General features: G+C 41.9%; 1 protein-coding gene across 2 annotated transcripts in view; it reads right to left on the bottom strand.

The window, feature by feature from the left end:
- The window catches only part of LOC118119351 (inactive phospholipase D5), a 44833-nt gene that overhangs the window by 18083 nt on the left and 6521 nt on the right, over positions 1 to 20229 (bottom strand). The window contains exon 1 of one of the 2 annotated variants that reach the window (XM_047342444.1): positions 19622 to 20136. The exons of the other annotated variant lie outside the window; for it this stretch is intronic. Coding sequence (XP_047198400.1) covers positions 19622 to 19627 — 6 coding nt within the window. The 5' untranslated portion in view covers positions 19628 to 20136. Of the gene's footprint in view, positions 1 to 19621; positions 20137 to 20229 lie in introns of those variants that run through there. 2 annotated transcript variants of the gene reach the window in all.

Genomic DNA, 20229 nt, shown 5'->3' with positions numbered 1-20229 from the left:
CGTGACACAGCTAATGGGAAACGCCCCAGCTATTTGTGTAACAAACAATAATGAATGCATCCTGATCCCTCTGAACGGCACCAGAAGAGTCAACACTAATTATCCTTGAACACAGAGGATGATTAGCACAGTCAGCTCGACTTATCCAGAGAGAATAACACCACATCACACACCATCGACCTCGGTGAGCCACACACACACTAAAGCTTTGGTTATGTTGGTGTGTTGCTGGTAGAGCTACTAACATTCATGCCTGTAGGTGGGAATTAATCTACCAGTCTGTCAAGAGTGTCCCAGTGGACGAGCGGATTGTCCTCTTCACCGTCGCTCTGAGCTGAACGTCTGACATGGGAATAATGTTTTATATTATTATATCCTCTACCAGCTCTTACGCCCTCAGTGCTCTGTGTCTCACGCTGCTGCAGAAGCAGTATGAAGGTTAAAGTGAATGAACTGCTGACCATAAGGCAACTGGCTCGCGTCCACAGACTTGACTGGAAAAATGATCTTCACCTCCTCTACTGTTGAAGAACCCCGGGCAGTGAACAAAAGCAAACGCTGCAAACACACAGGTTAAATCCAAACTGTCCGTCATCTGTTGGACCTTATGCCAGACGAACTGGAATGAAAGCAAGTACAGATGAAGGTCTTAACTGTAGGAGACTCGAGCACTGCGAGCTTCTCATATTTCCAGTTTTTGTGCTTCGTTCACATATGGCCAGATGTGTATGAGCATAATGGCAGATACATGAAGAGGTCAGACTCAAAGCGTGCACGAGGGATGATGTTACCTGACACTGGAGCTACAGTTCTGGATCGATACACCTTCGATTACAGGAAGGAGTCTGCCTCACAGTAACTGCTTAGAAATACTCGGTTTAAATAGTATGGCCACAAATAAATAGAAGAGAAAAGTAAAAGCTATACCAGCGTTTGTGAATAATGTGAGCGCCATAAACATACTTCTTTACCTCTACTGTACCGAGGAATCCTGGAAAAACTAGTGCATATTAATCGGAAACTGTTAAATGTCTGTAATTTGGGTGAACTCACCCTTTAAACAATGTATTTCTGTGGTGGCTGATTGTAAAAGACTGTAAATAAAGATCTCCTTTTCCTCCTGTTGGACAAAAGAAGCTAAAATATCACTTGAACATACATTAGTGTGATAAGAACCAAAAATAAGAGAAACCGTCTTTGAGAGAAATTTAACATGTACTTTGACTTTTTGGTTTCATCCATGTCCCATCCACTAACATGGAGGAGGCGGGGTTTATGACCTATATTGCAAACAGCCACCAGAGGACTTTCCTGTCGTCCATCTTTTATATATAGCCTAGTCGACTGTACGATCACTAAATCAATAACTCGAAAACTGTGAATCCCGCCTGACTCATTTTCTAAGCAAACATTTACAAACATTTTTGCATCTTTTCCCATGTCAGCGCTTTTAAGAAAACTTTTGGTCGTTTACAGTTAATTACATCCAATGTTCCAACAAGCAAACATAGCCTTGAGTGACTTGCAAAAAAAAAAAATATCAGAGATTCAGAGAGAGAGAGTGCTCGTCGGCTCTTTTAAGAACCTCTCCAGGGTCCATCTTTAAATGGTACGCAAGGTGGATGGCACAGTGCCAGATTCACACACACAAACACACACACACACTCACTGTTACCATCTCTCAGACAGAGGCCAGAGTGGGTGGATGTTTATATCCTCCAATGATGTTTTAAACAGTGATCGTCTCTGCCAACCTTCTCAGTTCTTTTAAATCTGCTCTCTGCTTTGTTTTGAAGGATTGACATGTTCAGCTCCTCTTCAAGTGATGTGGAACACTATCAGCTCTACAGAGTTTGAGAACAGACAGGTGATGTGGTGATTGTCCATTTTTTCCTATTATTATTTCCGCCAAGGAGTTTGTTTGTTTGTCGATTTCCCCAAAACTCGTTGGAAGGATGGAGCATCGGCCAAGAATGGATCCAAGAAAGTTTGTTTCCGATCTGGATAAAGAGGCAGATTTTTATCCCTTTTTCTAACCTTGCAAGACAGGGTGGTTTTTTGTGGACATTTTCACCAATTTTCTAGGGAATAATTAACTGACCTTGACGGAAAAGAAAACCTGGCATATTTAGGAGACTGATATCTGACTGTGTGCAATTTGGATCTGTAGAATTTCAATGTGTTTTCATAGGGGTGTAAGCTTTTTTAAAAAAACATGGTAACAAATAGGATGAGAAACCTGTAACCACCAATGTGTAGTTCATTATGGATTCAGCAGTGAATCAACAGTTTATCGTATGTATCTTCAATAGTTTCATCCAAGCGAACATGACTGTTGGGCCTTGGTGGAGTTCTACTCTCAAATTAGTGTCATGCTCTTATTGTGCCACTTTATCATCATACACTTGGTGAAATACCGGAGAAATATATTCAAAGTATTGCAGTGAGCTATGAGATCATCCAGTTGAAGTCATATAGCCACTCCACCTACAAAAGAATATCAGGGGCCCAATTATCCTTTAATGAGTGTTTCCTCATTGTCGATGCGTGGTGTGAACGAGGAGCCAGGCTGCTCAGAGGGGTGGAGAAGTTTACCCCACACCAACAACACAACAGGAATCTGGGCAAACTATCAAAAACATATCCGCCTCTAATTCTTTATAATGAGCGCTCGGAGCGATGCACATGTTGTTTGGATGCAAGGAAGGATGGGCGGAGCACCAGATCACCCCAAGCCTGGTGATAGGATGAGTTGGAGGCTGGAGGCTTGTTTTCAGTGGGGTTTGAATGCAGATGTTTATGGAGACGAGGAGAGAAAGAGGGAAAGGAAGGGAAAGAAGAAGAGGAGGAAGGAGGAGGGAGAGAGAGAGAGTGCAACACTACACTGATTGGGTCAGGACTGACTGTAACGCACTCTGAGTTATAGCAGCCAATACTGCTGCACAGGAGACTGAATGACTATTTATCTAAAAAACCTACATTGAGCTCCTGGTCTACAACATGTTTTATAGCAATAGATGTATTCCAGTATAAGAGCGCTGGATTTAAAATCCTGGGTGAAAGGTAGAGTCCAGCTTCCCCCATGATGATGATTAATCATACAGTGTGATACCTCTTTAAAAAACATCTGCCCTGAAACGCTACTTGACACTGACGCAAACACAGAAGAAACTTCCCAGTGAGATATTTGCAGCACAACTACAACCTCCTTTTGTTTTAGAAAACTCTCAGGATCAAAGAACAATGCCTTATTTATAGACTTGTCTTTTTTTTTGCACGATGCAACAACCGCACGGACATTTATCTTACAAAAATACAGTAAATCTAAACCAAATCAATCCCTCGAAGCTTGTGCATTCTTCATTAGGGTGTTGTTGCAATGAAGTGCCACCGTGTTTACTGCGCATGCTGTGGTTTTCTCTTCTTGTCGGGACCTTTGTTGACTCTGACGTGCAGCTGACCGCATCACACAGGAAAGCTGTTGGCTGAACAGAGAGCGAGCAGACGTTGTAATCTTTCACCCTAAGTGTTCTTTTCACTTACTGTAATCTGGACACTGTACTGGATTTATGGATTAAGGCTGTAGTGTTTGTATGCTTTCAGGTGATGTATAATGTACACATTGCTGCTGAACACACACACACACACACACACACACACACACACTCTCTCTCTCGACTATTGCAACTGCAGTCCTGGTTTTCTGCACCAATGTTTACCATCAACTCATTTGTCACATTCAAGCAACACTCACATGGAGTTAAATGAACGTTATACATTATACCACTATGTTTTGGGGTTTTTTTTCAGGTTTGCATGGAAGTTTTTAATCACCTTTTAAATTTATAAAAATGTCAGTCTCAGCGATCAATCATTAAATTTCTCTATTGTATAGCATCAAATAACTAATTTAATCCCAAATTACCTGAAAAATGAACATTAACAGACATAAGAGCTGTGTACTTTGTCTATGTTCCATCTGCTAACATGGGACAGGTTAGACTTTATGACCTATCCTGCTGCCAGCCACTAGGGGGCAATCTAGATGATATGGTTGTCATGTTGTCATGTCGTCAATCTTTATATACAGTCTATGATATTGACAGTTAACTTTGTAAACAATCTGTAACTGTAGGGACACGTTAAGCTCAAATTCTTAAGTTCAAGGCCACTGCTACCACAATAGCTTTCATCTCCATTGGTTGGTTGAAATCACTCAATTGTCCTTCAATAATAAAGTGATTTGTCTATGATGTCTTTGTCCCACAGGATGTTTAATAAAGATAAAATAACAGCGATAACAACCGAATTCAGTTTCTCTGATCCGGCTGCTATCAGGTTCCAGCATTTACACACACACACAACTAGTCTGTTATCTTGCGTGTTTGTTTCCTTGCATCTGATGTATTTATCTACAGTAGCTTTGAAGTGGTAGAGTGTAGAATGAGTGACAGTAAGAGAGCAGATATATCCGACAGGGCGCTGTCATGTTGTGTTACTGCTGAGGAGGCAACTTTCTTTGTGAGTGTGTTTGGATGCACGTCATTTCCAATAAACTGTCCGGCTGCTCCCTCTCTCTCTCATTGTTGTGTGGAGATATAGTTGATGAAGTTATGACCATCATTATACGATGTTTACTGTCTGAGGCTGTTTACATCTCTTCTGTCACTGTCATGGGAAATAATACCGTGTAGCCAGCAGACTGTCATCTAAAGACTCATTTATGGATTGGATACATGTACGGAGAAGGACAGAGCTTCTGTCCGTACTCCGCGTTAGTTTCAGAGTAAAGTACAGACAGAACAGACAGAACAGAGCGGTACCACCAGGAACCATGGGGGGCAGTGTAGCCAATAGTTCAGTTGAGTTGACAGGACATGAGGAAGACATTTCAACAATGGCGGATCTTTGTGAGGAGAGACTTTGCAAGTTGGTAAGAAACTTTACAAACAGGGTCGAACAGCTACTTTTACCTCTTCATTATCACATTATCAACATGTTTGTTATTGTCAGTAACTCGCGCCTCTCTGCTGCCCTCTTGTGGACGTATTACTTAACAACCGTGCTAACGTAAAGGACACGTGGGCAGGGACGGTTGCATCATTTGAAATGGACGTATCTCGTTTCGTAAGTAAGGGCAGAAAGAATGGAAACAAGGGGGAACAGCAAGCTTACCGTAATCTAGCATCTTTAACAGGAACGGATTGTGTTACATTAGAGTTATACAAGTTTCCTTGTTTACATGCTTAATGCAAAGTTAAACTAGCTAGCTGATGGTTTTAGTGTTATATGGTTGTAGCATTATATTTTATGGCAACCCTTAAAAAATTGGGTTGTAAACCTTCCAATTTTAACTACACCAACACTGTTGAATGTTGAGGTTTAGATGGAAGTGCCCTCAGATACAGTTCCTTGACTGCAGGCTTTAAACAGCTTTTATAAAATAGATTATAAGTATGTCATTCAAAGTGTAGAGTCAATACATCAGCTCGACCTGTTGGTCCCCTGCTGCCAACATGTGGATTCTCCTGCTGCACTACATTAAACGTAAGTGTTAAATCCAGCTCCCAGCTTCAAAGTATTTCTCGCGACGACCCCACATCACACAAAAGTCTCCGTGTGACCTCGTCTGGTCCCAGTCTAAGTGACACACTTGCTTCTCCAGCCTGGGGTATTTTCCAGTAATCACTTTTGTGGAGAGATTTTAAAGAAGAGTTTGATCCTATAAGCCAAGTTTCCGGCTTCCAGAAATCTCTACTTTCCACAATAAAGCCCTGTCTGTCTGCACTGAAGTGGCCACTACATGTGGAGACGCTCTCCTGACACAGAGCTGGATGATGTTGTGATTCAAAGGTGGCTGTGTCCATTTAGACAAAGACAGGATAGAGGAGACTCATCTCTTTCATCTGGTGTCACAAGTGTCATAATTCTTCTTTACTGGCTGCGATCAAGGTGAACCTGAGGTTTTACTCCAGGCTGTTGGGACGGACTGGTCCCAGAGAAATTCATCAAAATGAAGGCGGTTGAAGGGATGTTCACTTCAGGGCTTGGACGGCCAAAGTGTTTACATACAGTATGTACAAGATGTAGCGGTCAAAATGAAAGACTGAGCAGCTGAGAGCAGAAAACACATCAATCATTTTCCTTTTGAAAGGCTGAGTCTGCACAAAAGTGACACGAGCCACGCAGATTGACAAGGGACTTTGTAATGACATTGATGCGCAGTAGAAAATGTGGTCACGAATTTCTGCGTGCATAATCCTTTCATGCACAGGATAGAGCATAGAAATAAATAGAGTTTGTAAATGAATTGAGGCCACGCTGCTGTACAGCTGTGGATCCTAATCTTGCAGACATTTAGCAGGTTTGCTAATTCTTTTATTGCACATGACATGTAAGATACTGTTTTATCCCATTGGGAAGCTTTTCAGGGCAGTGTAGTGATGTAGTGCACAATAAAATGAAAAATTAGTAATTTTGGACACAGTCCACAGTTTGTTTAGGGTAAATAAACACATTGCACAAAAGGTTCATTGGCCAATTTCATGCCAATGGTACGAGGTGGACGTTTTGTTTGAACACACGTTTGATTTGCATTAGCTCTACACAGGCTACTGGACGTAGTAACGGTTTTGGTGGACCACCCCTAGCAGTTGGTCTGGTTTTATTTCACAGCTTTCAATGTCACTTATAAACCATGTTCTGTGTATTTTGCGATTTCATTGCCTTGAATATGTTTTGCACGGGGGAACTCTGTCAGTGTGTTTGGACCCTTTCAGTCTGATGATTCTCCCTTTGTGCTTCATTGCTTCGCAGCATATTGTCTTCAGGGAGCAAAGTGGCGATCTGCTGTCGTCTGCCCCCAATGCAGCTCCACATGTTACTACATATATTGATATTTTTAAACTGTAGTCTTCTAAATCCTCGTCATAGTCCCTTGTTGGCCAAGTCACTGTTGACCTGTGTCATCAGGGTGCACTTTAGTTTACTTTTACCCCTTTCACTTTGAAATCTACCGAAACTAGAATGGTACTCAGTGGAGCACATACCTCAAGGCCGAACACAATCGACTAGATCTGCCCAAAATTACATACACTCTTAGATTTTAGTCCCCTAAATATCCAGATGTTTTCCCCATCAAGATCTATTGTTATCTTGAAATGTTAAAGAAGGTGATAATAAAGTCCTGGATACGCCCCCTTTATCCAGTTCTTGCCAAAATGTAATGAATTCTTTCTTGGCCCATGTCCCTTCCTTCCCCAGGAAATCTGTTCAGTAGTTTCTGCGTAATCAACCATCTAAATAACAAAAGGACAGAGGTTAAAACAAACCTCCTCGTCAAAGGTAACTACTTTGACGATAAGAAATACTAAGAAATGACAGTGTGCTACGACATCTATGTTGTCATTCACCTTTGTGCCATTACCTTCTCCTGCCAGAAGGAAATTGACGCTGACTGCTTCTCTCCAGAGAAACAGCACAATCTCTGATCAGGGCTCTCAAGTGCTCTACCAGCCGGATGAGCAGTCAAACAGCTCTGGCCTTACTCAAGCACAACCACAGCAGCTCTATAAAGATGTGGCTTCATAACAATAGAGCTCACTATCAGAGAAAGAGAGCAGTGTTTATGAGGATTATCAGTCATCGGGGACAATAAGACAAAGGCAAACTGGCCATGCATCAAGTCCTGTAGAGGGTTTAGTGGAAGGAACAACTGGGGACGAAGTGTTTGAATGAGCAGGAAATGTCTTGAAAGCAAACCCCCGGTTGATTTTGAATTACAGAGCGCAGTCGCTGGTTGGCCGAGGGCCCTTTTTCCATCTCTGGTTAACTTGAAAAAGTACTGATCATCTCAGCTTGACGCCACGAGTCAAATAAAAGAAAGGAATGGCTGACCAGATTGTTGGTGCCTGCTTTGTTATGGCAGGAAGCCCGGAGCTACACGTCTTTGAAGATTTTCCACTATCAATCTGTCTGAGTGTTCTGTCAAGTCTTTTACGGATCTGCTCAGTGTTGATGACTGTCGAACCGGAGCTGTTCCTAGAAGCCTGCGCTGCCATGATCCCTTTAACCAACAACGTCTAAGTCCATCTATAACCTGCTTGTATGGATATAAATGTGTAATACCATCAATGTTTCACGTTGACAAGGAAAGTGACATTTATTGTATTTAAATACTGAATCAGAGGTTAAAACTGAGCGCATTTACTGTCATATAAAAAAATAATCTAAAACTAAAATGGCCTTTTGTGACTTTCGATTCCTGATTGGTTCTTATCAGTCGCGATTCGATTACCAAGTGTTGGTAACACGTACTTTTACCGACAGTTCTACCTCTTCGGTCCAAGTAAAGAAATCCTGGTCTTACTTTTTGAAATTGCTGTTGGAATGTATTCTCATTCTCTTTGTGCTGAGAGTTGGATGAGACGATCGATACTGCCCTAGCGTCTTCGCACTGAGGAGCCAGAGCCAGGAGACTGTGAGCTGTTTTTCTCATTTGAAACTTTGATGCTGCTGGAGAACATACAAGTCCACAACGGCTATAATATATTCATATTCATCAAACCATCCAGTGACCCTCATGCCCTGTGTGGAGGCATCTGAATGGGTTGTGATCCACGTCCCTCGGTTATTGCTCTGCTCTTCTTCATGTTAATTATACACTGTGTCACAGGATTTTTTATGTTTTTTGATCTTGCGGGCTCAGATGTGATTAACAGCACTGATGCACCCTAAGGGTCCAGATGGCCCGCTGCTTACAAGGCATAAAGATGGATGATGGGATTTCTCAATGATTCCTCTTTTCCATGTAGCTGTTTCCTCGGGAGATTTTCTACTCACGCTCTGACGGTAGAAGGCTGATGGTGCGATTGTACTTTTTCTAGCACAAACTTACACCTTTCTGCACTTTATCTGCCTCGTCTATCCAAACACACAGAAACAGTGCTTGGCGTAACACCAACTTCTTTGTCATTTTCATTTTTCTAAATCCACACAATACCACTGGTGCAAATCAATAAAGCTGCAACATCATTTATCTTTAAGACAGGTAGACTCACAAGGCCTGGTCGAGAATACTGAAACAGCCAACATACAGTATACGGTTATGATTTCTCCCCCCCCCATTTCTACAGCATCAAACAGGTTATTATCATCCCATTTAGGGTAAAAGAGGCAATGAAGCACTGATACTGTGTGATTTACAGCTAGTACCGTCCTGTGTGTGACCCATACTGCAGCCAGCGCATTTTGGGGGGAGCTGTAATGTCATCCATCTTATATACAGTCATTGGAGTTCACCAAACCAGTGAGGTTGCAGATTTAATGGTTAAACAATGACCTGAAACTTTTATTGGGTCGATACTACATCACATCTTCACACATACAGTCGTACAATCCGATCCTGCTGATCCTGTTTCTTTGAGTTGACGGTGTAATATTTCACGCTGTATATTTGTCTCCCTTGATTTAATTTATGTGACAAATACTCTTCGGCTATAAAGAGATTCTCAACTGATTTAGCTATTTGTCAATTAAAGACTATATTCACCTGTAGAAGCTGCAGGCAAAGCCATCCATCACCTCTGAAGGGGACGAGTCGGAGCTGAACAGACCCAGCAGCTCCAATCTCTCCCAGACTTACTCTGACAGTCATGCACCCTCACACCTACACTCTGAGGAAAGAAACTCATCTACGGCCGCTCATCGGGGGGACTGTGCTCCCGCCTCTCAATCTGTTCATTTCTGCACTCTTCATCCCCCGGATCTATTCCCCATTTGCCACTTTGGGCTTGTTGTCGATGAAGGCTACCACATGAGGTTGTTCAGAGGCAGGCTGAAATGATCCATCATCCAGTCTAATCCTCTGTGTCTGTGTTTGGATGATTACAGAGGCTGGGATACAGAAGCTGTGTATCTCATGTGTGTAGCAATGAAAACCAAAATTTATGATTTCTATTGCAGCGCAGTGGTCGCAGAATGTATCCTGGGCTGACAGAAAGTTAACGATGTCTGAAAGACAGACAGACATGACGACAGCGATAGTGACTGATGGACCTTTCTTCCTGGAGAACACAAACTGATTGGTTTTCTGCGATCTGGGGAGAATGAAACTACAGCCCCTGGAAGGACGGTGACACTTGTACGTCCCATCCAATCAGGACTGATGAATGAGTACTCGATGGCTGTGATAAGTGATTTAGAATCTCCATGATGACCTACTTACAGGGGACATTTATGTTCATGTGTCTTATAATCCATCTAAATCTACAGTAACTGACGGTGTAAGTCACAAAATCGACCCGAGAGTAGTTGACTTTCTTTTAATACAAAAACTATGACCAAGACAAAACTAACACTCAAACACCGAAGACTGTGAGAGATGCATCATCCTCTGAAGTCTGACCTAAAAACTGACCTAATTGAGAAAGGTCAGTATCGCCCGCTGAAGACAAATGCCAGCGCTGGCCTTGAAGCTGACCTGCGAAAGGATGATCTACGCTCCCTAAATGGTTTACGTGTTTGTGTGTGAGACAGCGTATGAGGCAGGCGGAGAAATGGTGAGAGTGATTCATGAAGAAAAGCACAAAGCTTGACAAGATGGCGAATTTAAAGTTGCAGACGGGGGAAACTTGACTTGTATTGATTCTCGATTCCTTCAGGAAGAAAGATTTACAGCCATGCAGGGTTAAGTTTATGTGTTGTCACTCTTGGTGGAGGCAATTCAGTGTTTATGTGTGTGTGTTTGTTCTTGTGTCAAAGTGACTGTGCACTTTCAGACTTGAAATGGAAAAGACTTAAAGCCAGAGGTGAAGTATTTTGAGTAAAAATCCTACAGCAAGCAGACCTGAGACTTTACTCTAACTTTCACCCTCAAATGCTTAATGGATGGTATAGGAGAGTTGTTGGTTCAACTGTGTGAACATTTCCGGAAGCCGGATGTTGTTTAACCTTCTCTCACTGAATTTAAAAAGTCTGTGCTTCACTACAGCCTCACAGAGCAGTTAGCATGGCTGTAGCTTCTTGATCTGTTACCATGATGAGGAGACATTTGGCACTTTTTTTTATAACTTTGAGCAAAGTGCATGAGAAGAGTTCCACTGTGTGCATGACCCTGACAGTCTGTCAGCTTTCTGTGTCCCTGGGGACGCTGGTGACAGTGATGAGCTGGCACGTCAGCTCTTGCAGAAGTTCAGTGGCAGAGACGACACCAGGACAGGAAGCTGTAGCTCTGACATGTTGCTGACATGCTTCCTGTTTATTCAGTATCTGGATATTCTGAGTGCTTGCACACTGCCAGTTGCGAAAATATGAATTTGACCTCTGGATTTTGTAAACATCCTGTTACTCTATTACTCTACTGACTCTACTTGAGCCTTTTATTTATGTCCTCATTCCTCCCACCAGAAGTCTCAGAGCTGTCTGCTGCACTCCAGGACTGTTTACACATATAGAAGACAACTTTCTTTGACTCTTGACTCCCCTTCTCAAAGTTTGTATCACTTTCCTTGCCCAGTAGTGTCCTTATGTCCGATAAGGACACTACTTATGCAAAGTCTAACTCATCCACAAAACTTAGTGGAAGGGTTGAGCATGGGCCAATAAAGAAGCCGCAGAATTTTTGTGTGAAACACAACAAAAAGGCAAATATACATTTCTTTTGACATTGTGAGATGTTTTACATTTTAGCTAATTTCCTAGGGAATAATTCATGGATATTAATGAAATAAATGAGGGGACAGATAGTAGAAGTAAGAACAGAAGATCAATACCAATCTCGGGCATGGAGGGTAAATATGGAAATTGCTGCCATCTCCTGTGTGGCACCAGTTCCACTGTGAGCCACGTATCCATTACACTGCCCCTGCTGCTTTTTTAAAATGGGCTCTCACCTCCACCTCCAGTCGAGATAACAAATCTATCTGCCGCACCACTGGGAATCGGTGAGAATGTACCTCTCTCTACCTTGGGTGAACCGACTGAAAACCGTCTAAAAACTCCATCAATGTTTTTCTGGCCTTGTGCTGTACAAAATACTTTTTTGCAGAACAGAGCCGCCGAGTTTGAGCGACTTCAGCTTTGAGAGTCTTGTACATTCGTTTCAAGGCTGTTGTAGAAGTCCTTTGTTATCTCAGCTTATGTCTGCGTTTGCACCAAAGACCTGAAGATGTCTCTATGAAAAATGATTTGTGCCATCTTTTATAACACTGCCCGTTAGTATTCCTGTGGAACGCACTCTGAAACTCTTTCAGTCAGCCATTACAACCGAATGTCAGTCACTGTCATGCACGTTACTCCTCTCTTTCTCTCTCTTCGTGTCTCCCTCACTTCCATTGATCCTGGCTGGGCTCTCGCAATCAATATGTCAACAACAGTCCCATTAAAATGACACGAGCGCCCTGCTGACCATGATGGGACCTGAGACCCCCGTTATCCCCCCTAATCAACCCCCTGTCCATCCATCCAGTCAACCCTTTACTCTCTGTCCATCCTTAAAGCATGTGAGCGCACACAGCAGCACTGAAAGTATTGTGCAAGACAAACAAAGCTTTTGTTAGAATATGCACGGATTGATTTTTTTAGATTCTGCAGGTTCAACAAACAGAATGAGGGAAGAATGTCTCAGGAGTTTATCATCTTTGCTTCTTTTGACCCTTTAAGAATCAGAGAGTGGAGTAACAGTGAAGCTAAACTGCTTCTTCTCTCCAACACTGTTTTCACGTTGACATTTTAAATGGGACTGTTACAGCTACTTCTATTCTTTTTATTGCTTTTTATTATTAGATGTATTACCTCCACAGGGGAAGTTCGGCAAAAATGTACAAACATTTCCAATGAAGTTTGGAATTTGGTGCAGATTTATATGTGGTTTCATAAGGAGACCTTTGTTGGGCCTTTGCACTTTCTGAATGTCCTTTAGTCATTTTAGGGAACCTTTGTGAATACATCATTTTATAAAATCATTTTTTAAATCTACTTTTAACAGTGTTTTCTGATTCCTCTTGTAATTTCTGGTTTAGCTGTGATCTCTATTCTTTACCGTGGAAAGAACTCTGTAACTCTTACGAAAAGATAAAACAGTTCTTTAAATATCAAGTTTATTCATATTATTATCATTATTACTAATGTGCAGAGTCGACTCATTCTGCTCAGCACAAACCCTTTGTGTTGACTACAGAACTATATCTACCACAGTCGTCTCGTCTTACTAGAAAACGAGATGTTTTTGCAGACCCGAGCATTTGCCTCCACACTTCCGACCATCCAGTGGCGTTTCCTGCCGCCGCTCTCTTCTTCTCTTCTATAACAGCGGCTGTATCCTATTGGCACTGTTCACGACACTACCAGCTACACTCCACCACTTGTGCGTGCGTTGTGTTGTGGAATCAGCAGGATGTTCAATTACACTGGCTCAGCAAGTGTACACAGACACACACACACACGTGCGCGCACTCGCACACATGCACACGTTCTTTGGGAGCCAAAAGGCGTTTCATTAAAGCGCTGCCAGTAGAGCTGCTTGGGCTTGATCCCCTGACAAGCCACAGGCCTCTGCTAAATTAGCACGGTGGCAGAGAACAAAGAAAGACAGAGAGTGTGAGAGAGGAAGCCCGTCACGAATCATCGTCATAAAGACTCAGCTGTGTCTCCCCTTGTTTCATTTAATTTATCTGGACTCTTTACAAACAGGAAACTGTTTTGATTGTGGACGTTGATGAGGCAGATTTCTGTTTGACAACTTTCTAAACAGAAATTAAAACGAGCTTATACCAAGTACAACTCAGTTGATTGAAGTGGACCAGATGTCTTTGCCTTTCTTTTTCTCCACTGCATCAAAGTCAGCGTTGTTTTTCTTTTATAAGTGAATAAAGTTCTCACCTTGGGGACAGAGCTCTCTCTGCAGTGCAGCTAAAATACAGCCGAGCAACAACTCTTCACTACGACCTTTTGCAGAAAGTCGTAGACCCAACTACTTTCTGCAAAGTAGAACTTATAAGCAGTTATAAGCAGTTTTATTCAGTCTGTGTCACGATGGCTTTCAGGGGAGAACACATGTAGGTGCACAGCAGCACCGTCAATTTCAGGTTATTGTAAAACGTGCTGTTTGTGTGTCTCTCTTTATGGCGGCACTCTCCTGTCCTTTCCCTTCTGTCTTTCAACCACGAAAAGCAAGTGGGCAGATGTTTGAAATCGATATTTTAATGCGCAAAAATCATTTTCTCATAATATTATGACTCATATGACTCATATGTCGCTAATACTGCGTCGCGATGATGGTTGAACATTAAACTTTCCACTTGCCATCATCAGTTCAGAATTCAAGTTTTTCCCACACTTGCAACTGTTAATCACAGTTTTAAAGGTACAATTAACATATAGCTCTGTCATTAGCATAGCTCAGAATGCTGCTGCTGCTTTAGCATAAAGCAGTTAGCATCACTCTAGATGCTCAAGCTGGATTGTTCGACACTGATGCATTTGCTTCTGCACGAGGCAACTTTTTTACCCTGAGCAGAGAGCATGATGGGAATTTGACTGTGTGCACGGCCCTGAACACCTGTCAGTGTTCTCTGGCCTTCCTCCCGGGGCTGCTGATGTGAGATGTGATGCACATTCAGAAGTTTAGCAGCGCAGCAGAGGGAACACCAGGGCAGGGAGCTAACTTTTAAAAATCCCTGAATCTCGAGGTTTCTGCAATAACAACAATAACACGCCCACATAGAGAAATGTCTGCACATTCTCTGCAGTCCTGCCGAGCCCCGTCCAGATGTGGCCATTAAAAAAGTATGTGTTCAATTTTTCAGCAGCACATAAAACTGTTCTGCCCCTGGGAGACAAAGACAAGGTCACGTTTTTTTAATTTCTTTTCGAGTCTCTGAAAGTGGCTGACGTCTTTTTGTCAAACTAATAATCTCTACGCACATTGTATCCCCCAGTGTTAATTTAATTGAAATGAACATAGCTGTTTGTTGCAGAGTTAATGAGAACCGCAGAGTGAAGCAGGAGGTGATTAGTGCACTTGTGTTGTGCACTAAGACATTAACATGATGGAGGAGCCTTGTGCTCGGCCTGCACACACGGAACATCAAGGACAAACATGTGCACAAACACGCACAGTCCACACGTCAAGAAGTTGCAGGATTTACGGCTGTTAGAAATCCACACCACTGGTTTTACAATGGAGCCATTTGTCATTTAGACGACAACAATAAAACTGTAAAATTATACTCATGGAAATTCAATCCCTCTCACTCTTGTGTCAAAACTGCAAAGTTCATGCATATCAATAAAATGTGCAGGGGAGTAGAAGTCTATATATGACAAAGTGATCATCACGTAATTTAAATAAGAATTAGGGTTGAATCATATTTGTTTCTGACCAGTTAAAAAGTCAACATCCTCCTCTCCTCTTCTCTCCTCTCCTCTCCTCTCCTCTCCTCTACTCCTCCTCTACTCCTCCTTTCTCCTCTCGTCCATCCATAATTGATGCTTTGATAAATAAGACTGTGTTCTCTGCTGAGATCTTGTTATGTTCTGAGAGGTGTTGTTTGTTTTGGCTGGTTAAACCTTATTAACACATAAATGATGGATAGTGTGTCTTACCTAAGGTAGAAATGTGTGTGTGTGTGTGTGTGTGTGTGTGTGTGTGTGTGTGTGTGTGTGTGTGTGTGTGTGTGTGTGTGTGTGTGTGTGTGTGTGTGTTATTGCCTGAAACCTAACCACACCTTAACACAATCTTAACACAATGGTTGTTTCAATAGGTGATAGATGTTTTCATAGCATAAAAACCACAGGCATCAGCAGTGGCCTTAATGTGGCTGCATCCCATTTAGTTTTTCCACTTCCAGGTCCCTTTTATTATAAATATTCACAGTCATTGGTCAGTAGGACGCTTTCTGTAAAATAATTATAATTATAATAATTCTTTTATTCTCATTTCTTTTTTGTTATTTTGGCTACTGAACAACTTTTTATTTTTAGACTATACCAGCGACTTAAAGACAACAAAGCCATTAAGGTCTGTCATTAACATTTTTATCTATGTTTTTTAATTTTTTAAAGAAGCATAAATAAATGTCACAAAAAGAATTCCACCTGATACTAATTTATGTGTGTGCAGTTCTACATCAAAGTTTGATTTGATCCAGAGATTTTACATTATTTCTTTTCAAAGCTTATTATCTATAACGTCCTTCTGGCTACAGAACAAATAAATCAAAGCTCTTCACACTGCTGAAATGTTTTATGACCGAATATCAAACATTGGACGTATGTGACCGGGACGGCTAAGACAGCACGGACCTTTACTAGCTCATTACCTCATGTATATTTATTGGAAACAACATTCAATTCAGCGCAGTAATACAGCTTCAGATTCATGCTGCGGCACAAACCTCTAATCCTTTGTTACAGTTTATTGTAATAAAATAATTTAGAGCAAGTTTATGGACTCCATACGTTCAGTGAGTCCGACTTTAACCCTGAACTTCTGCTTATTCCAAAACTTGAACCTTCAGCGTCAACAAGCCTCTTCGGGAGGTGACGTCTGGTCAGAAAGAAGAAATATCACAGGATCTGTCCCATTGTTTAACATGCGGCAGCCAGTAGTTTGGTTGCCATGGATACAGTTTCAGGTGTTTTGGGCTCTCCTCTCTGCCGGCGCTTTGCACCAGGGTCTGATGGCTACTGCGTCTGGGTGTGTGTGTTAGTGTGTGTACCGGGTATACTGATGCTGTCTGTGAGCAGCATTACGAAAGACTTTTATACATCTGCCACACCATCTATTCTCGGTCAGCCTTCAATCTTCTTCTCTTCTCTTCTCTTCTCTTCTCTTCTCTTCTCTTCTCTTCTCTTCTCTTCTCTTCTCTTCTCTTCTCTTCCCGTTTCCCCATTTCCCATCTTCCTCCCTCCCCATCACTCTCTCTCCCCTCCCCTCCACAGAGCGACACTCTAAGTGTAGTAGGTCAGACTTGGATGTTGGCCTGCTTTGGGCCCAGCAGCTCGTTTCTGCAGCAGTAATCTGTGCACCCATGCTGAACGACTGAAGGCAGCAGGAGGCACAAAGGCACAGGGATGACGAGGATGAATTGAAGAAAGAAAGAAAGAAAGATGGAGTCTCGGTAAAGAGGAAAGCAGAATCTAAAGGTCTTCAGCTTGTTTAGACTTATAATGATTTGACTGCTACAGTAATACTCGCTGCCTGGTAATGGGTCTGAGTCACGTATAGTGCACTGATCAGCGATTCAGTCTTAAGGAGCCAATGGGAGCTGGGCAGTCCACAGCGAGACGACAGGGGCGAGCTGAGTCTGTCCCCTTCCTTTGATTTCTGAGGAAATGTGCTCCTGTATTACTCATGCAAAGTCACACCACAGACAGGAAGTAAAGATGGACGACGCTGTCTCCCGTTGAACAAAAAACGTAGCTGGATATTCTGGTGATGTCAATAATGACATTTCTGCCTGTTTTTATCAAAATAACTAATTAAAACCAAACTTACTGAAATAGTTTAGTTTGCTCCATGTCCCATCTGCCAACATGGAGGAGGTGTGGTTTATGACATATACTGCAGCCAACCACCAGGGGGCGTTCAACATGATTTAGTTTCATTTTTGTGGGGCTGTCATGTCGTCCATCTTCATGTAAAGTCTATGATTCTCTATGTATGTTTCTAAATGTAGTTTTAATGGCCCAACCATAAAAGTATGATTTTCTTTTCACGGCTGTTATTCGTTTTGAATCACTATAAACCACCTAATAGAGCCAGTGAATGTATATAGATTATAAATAATCTTACATTTATGATCAGGATCTATGAAACTAAATCAAGTGGCAATGCCGAGCGAGACATTTACAATCTGAAAAATGTCTCTGGTGCACAGATTCTATGACACATTTTCATACTCCATTCTCCACCATGATTGCAAATAAGCTAATATCTAAGCTAATATCTCAAATCTTCCATAGAGAACTGCACTTACATCAGTTAAAGAGGTATTCATAAGCCGTGCTTTAGAATTTTCCCTAATAAATGATGCAGAAATAACAACAGTATATATATAAATAATATATGTGAAGCTGCAGTTTCAGCTGCTGCCCCTGTTTAACCTTGTAAACATCCATGTACGCAAACTATGCCCCAAACAAGTTTAACCCTGTGCTTCTTCCAAGAAACTCAATGGTAGAATTGACATAATGAATAGATGCTGTAAATAAATAGATGAGAGACAGCTTTCACCCCTTTGCAACAATAAATGGTGACCAAAAGGAAAAACTGCAGATCATTTCTGTAACTTTATACAAATAGAGTTATTATTATTAAAGGACCACAGAGTTGGACTTAGTTACATCTAGTGGTGAGGTTTAAGATTGCAACTGACTGAATACACCTTTCAGTATACGTGAAAACACTAAAGGTCTAAAAGTGTTTTCTTTGTCTGTTGTGGGCTTGTGTAGAAACAAGGAGGTGCAACCGAGCGGACTCTGTGAAAGAGGACCTGCTCGAAATAGAGTTTTATTATTGTTCTAGATATGAAGGGTTTATTTCTAGCCATCAATAACACCATCTTTGTTGGGTATCAGACAGTGTTAAGGCGATGAGAGCTCAGACAGCTGGAATGTACAGTAACTACTGTCTGTTTAGGTTTCTCAACAAAGAACATCTATGAATGTGAAACATATTAAATGGCACATCCCTGTGTTTTTGGTGTAGTTGTGCCAACATGCATCTGAATTATCATTTATATGCTGCAAATTCTGCTTGTATAAATGAATTAATAATAAAGAACGACTGGTACAATGTGCTTGTTTCATCTTTCACCTTCATAATTTGACTACAGTTTTATTTCATCAATACTTTTTGTCATTTTAACCCAATAATGTATAGTTTGTAAGAACCCAGTGTTGGATCGGTCCACACTTGACTCAGCACTTGGTAACTGCGTTAACACAAATTTAGTTATTTTCAACCCAGCAATTTTTAGGGTGCAGGGATTCTTAGTTCAAGGTGAAAATTATATTCTGCACATGAATCCTGCTAAATCCTACATGCTGTACGTGCTGCCTGCATGTTCAGCATCAGGGATTCACAGGCTATAAAATAACTAAAGGAGCTGTGAGGCTGTTGTTAAACATGCAGGCTGGTTACCTGCAATCCTAACTTATGCATGATAATCAGATGTACATCAGTCACAGCACCACTGAACAATATACCACCACACTGGTCCAGATGCCCGGACGTGCGCTACACCGTACATATATAATTAATTCTGAGTTGCTTGCATCAGAGGAATAAATGTGCTTTTTAGGATCGAAGCTCTGCAGAACGCCACGAACACAGATGTCCTAAAGACTCGCTACCTCCACACACATGCACACTCACACAGTTAAAACACCAGCTGAGTGTGAAGCAGAGAACAGACTGAACACCTGACACTTCCACTGAGGAACAGTATCACTCTGCAGAGCACAGGGCGAACTATAGATAAGAGATAGATAGATAGACAGAAAGATAGATAGATAGATAGATACTGTAGATAGATAGATAGATAGATAGAACATGCTTTTGGCACATAACTACACACACACACACACACACACACACAATTTACAGTGGAGAGCTTACCTTCATGATGCATCCCTCAGTTTCCAGTCCACTATGAAACACATGTGCTTTTCTCTGTGTGTGTGTGTGTGTGTGTGTGTGTCCACGTCTGTAGCTACAAAATCTGTCGCTTCCTCTCCTCTCCTAACAGAAGGAGTCTCAGGGGAGGGGAGTCCGTCGCTCTACGCAGCGAAAATGTGTGTTGCTGTTTGTAAATGCACGTGTATGTGTGTCAGAGGAGTGTGTGTGTGTGTGTGTGTGTGTGTGTGTGCGTGTGTGTGTGTGTGATGGAGAGAGAAGGAAAGTGCTGCTCCCTCTCGCCACTCCAGCTGTTGTATGAATGAAAACTCTAACAGAGCAGAACACACCTAAATCTTATCATGATGCTATCTATCTATCTATCTATCTATCTATCTATCTACCTACCTACACTTTGTCAGTCATCTATGTTTTTCTATCATCTCACTCTCCGCTCTTGATGTTTCCTGTCCTCCTTCCTTTCCTCCCTTTTCATCTCTGTCTCACTTTCCTCCTCTCCTCTCATCTCACAGTATCATGTGTTCGTCCACCTACCTCTGACTCTCTCTCTCTCTCTCCCTCCCTCCCTCTCTCTCTCCCTCTATATCTCC

Source organism: Hippoglossus stenolepis, chromosome 12, assembly GCF_022539355.2.
Source record: "Hippoglossus stenolepis isolate QCI-W04-F060 chromosome 12, HSTE1.2, whole genome shotgun sequence".
NCBI classification, from domain to species: Eukaryota; Metazoa; Chordata; class Actinopteri; order Pleuronectiformes; family Pleuronectidae; genus Hippoglossus; species Hippoglossus stenolepis.
This window is presented reverse-complemented; position numbering and strand designations above follow the sequence as displayed.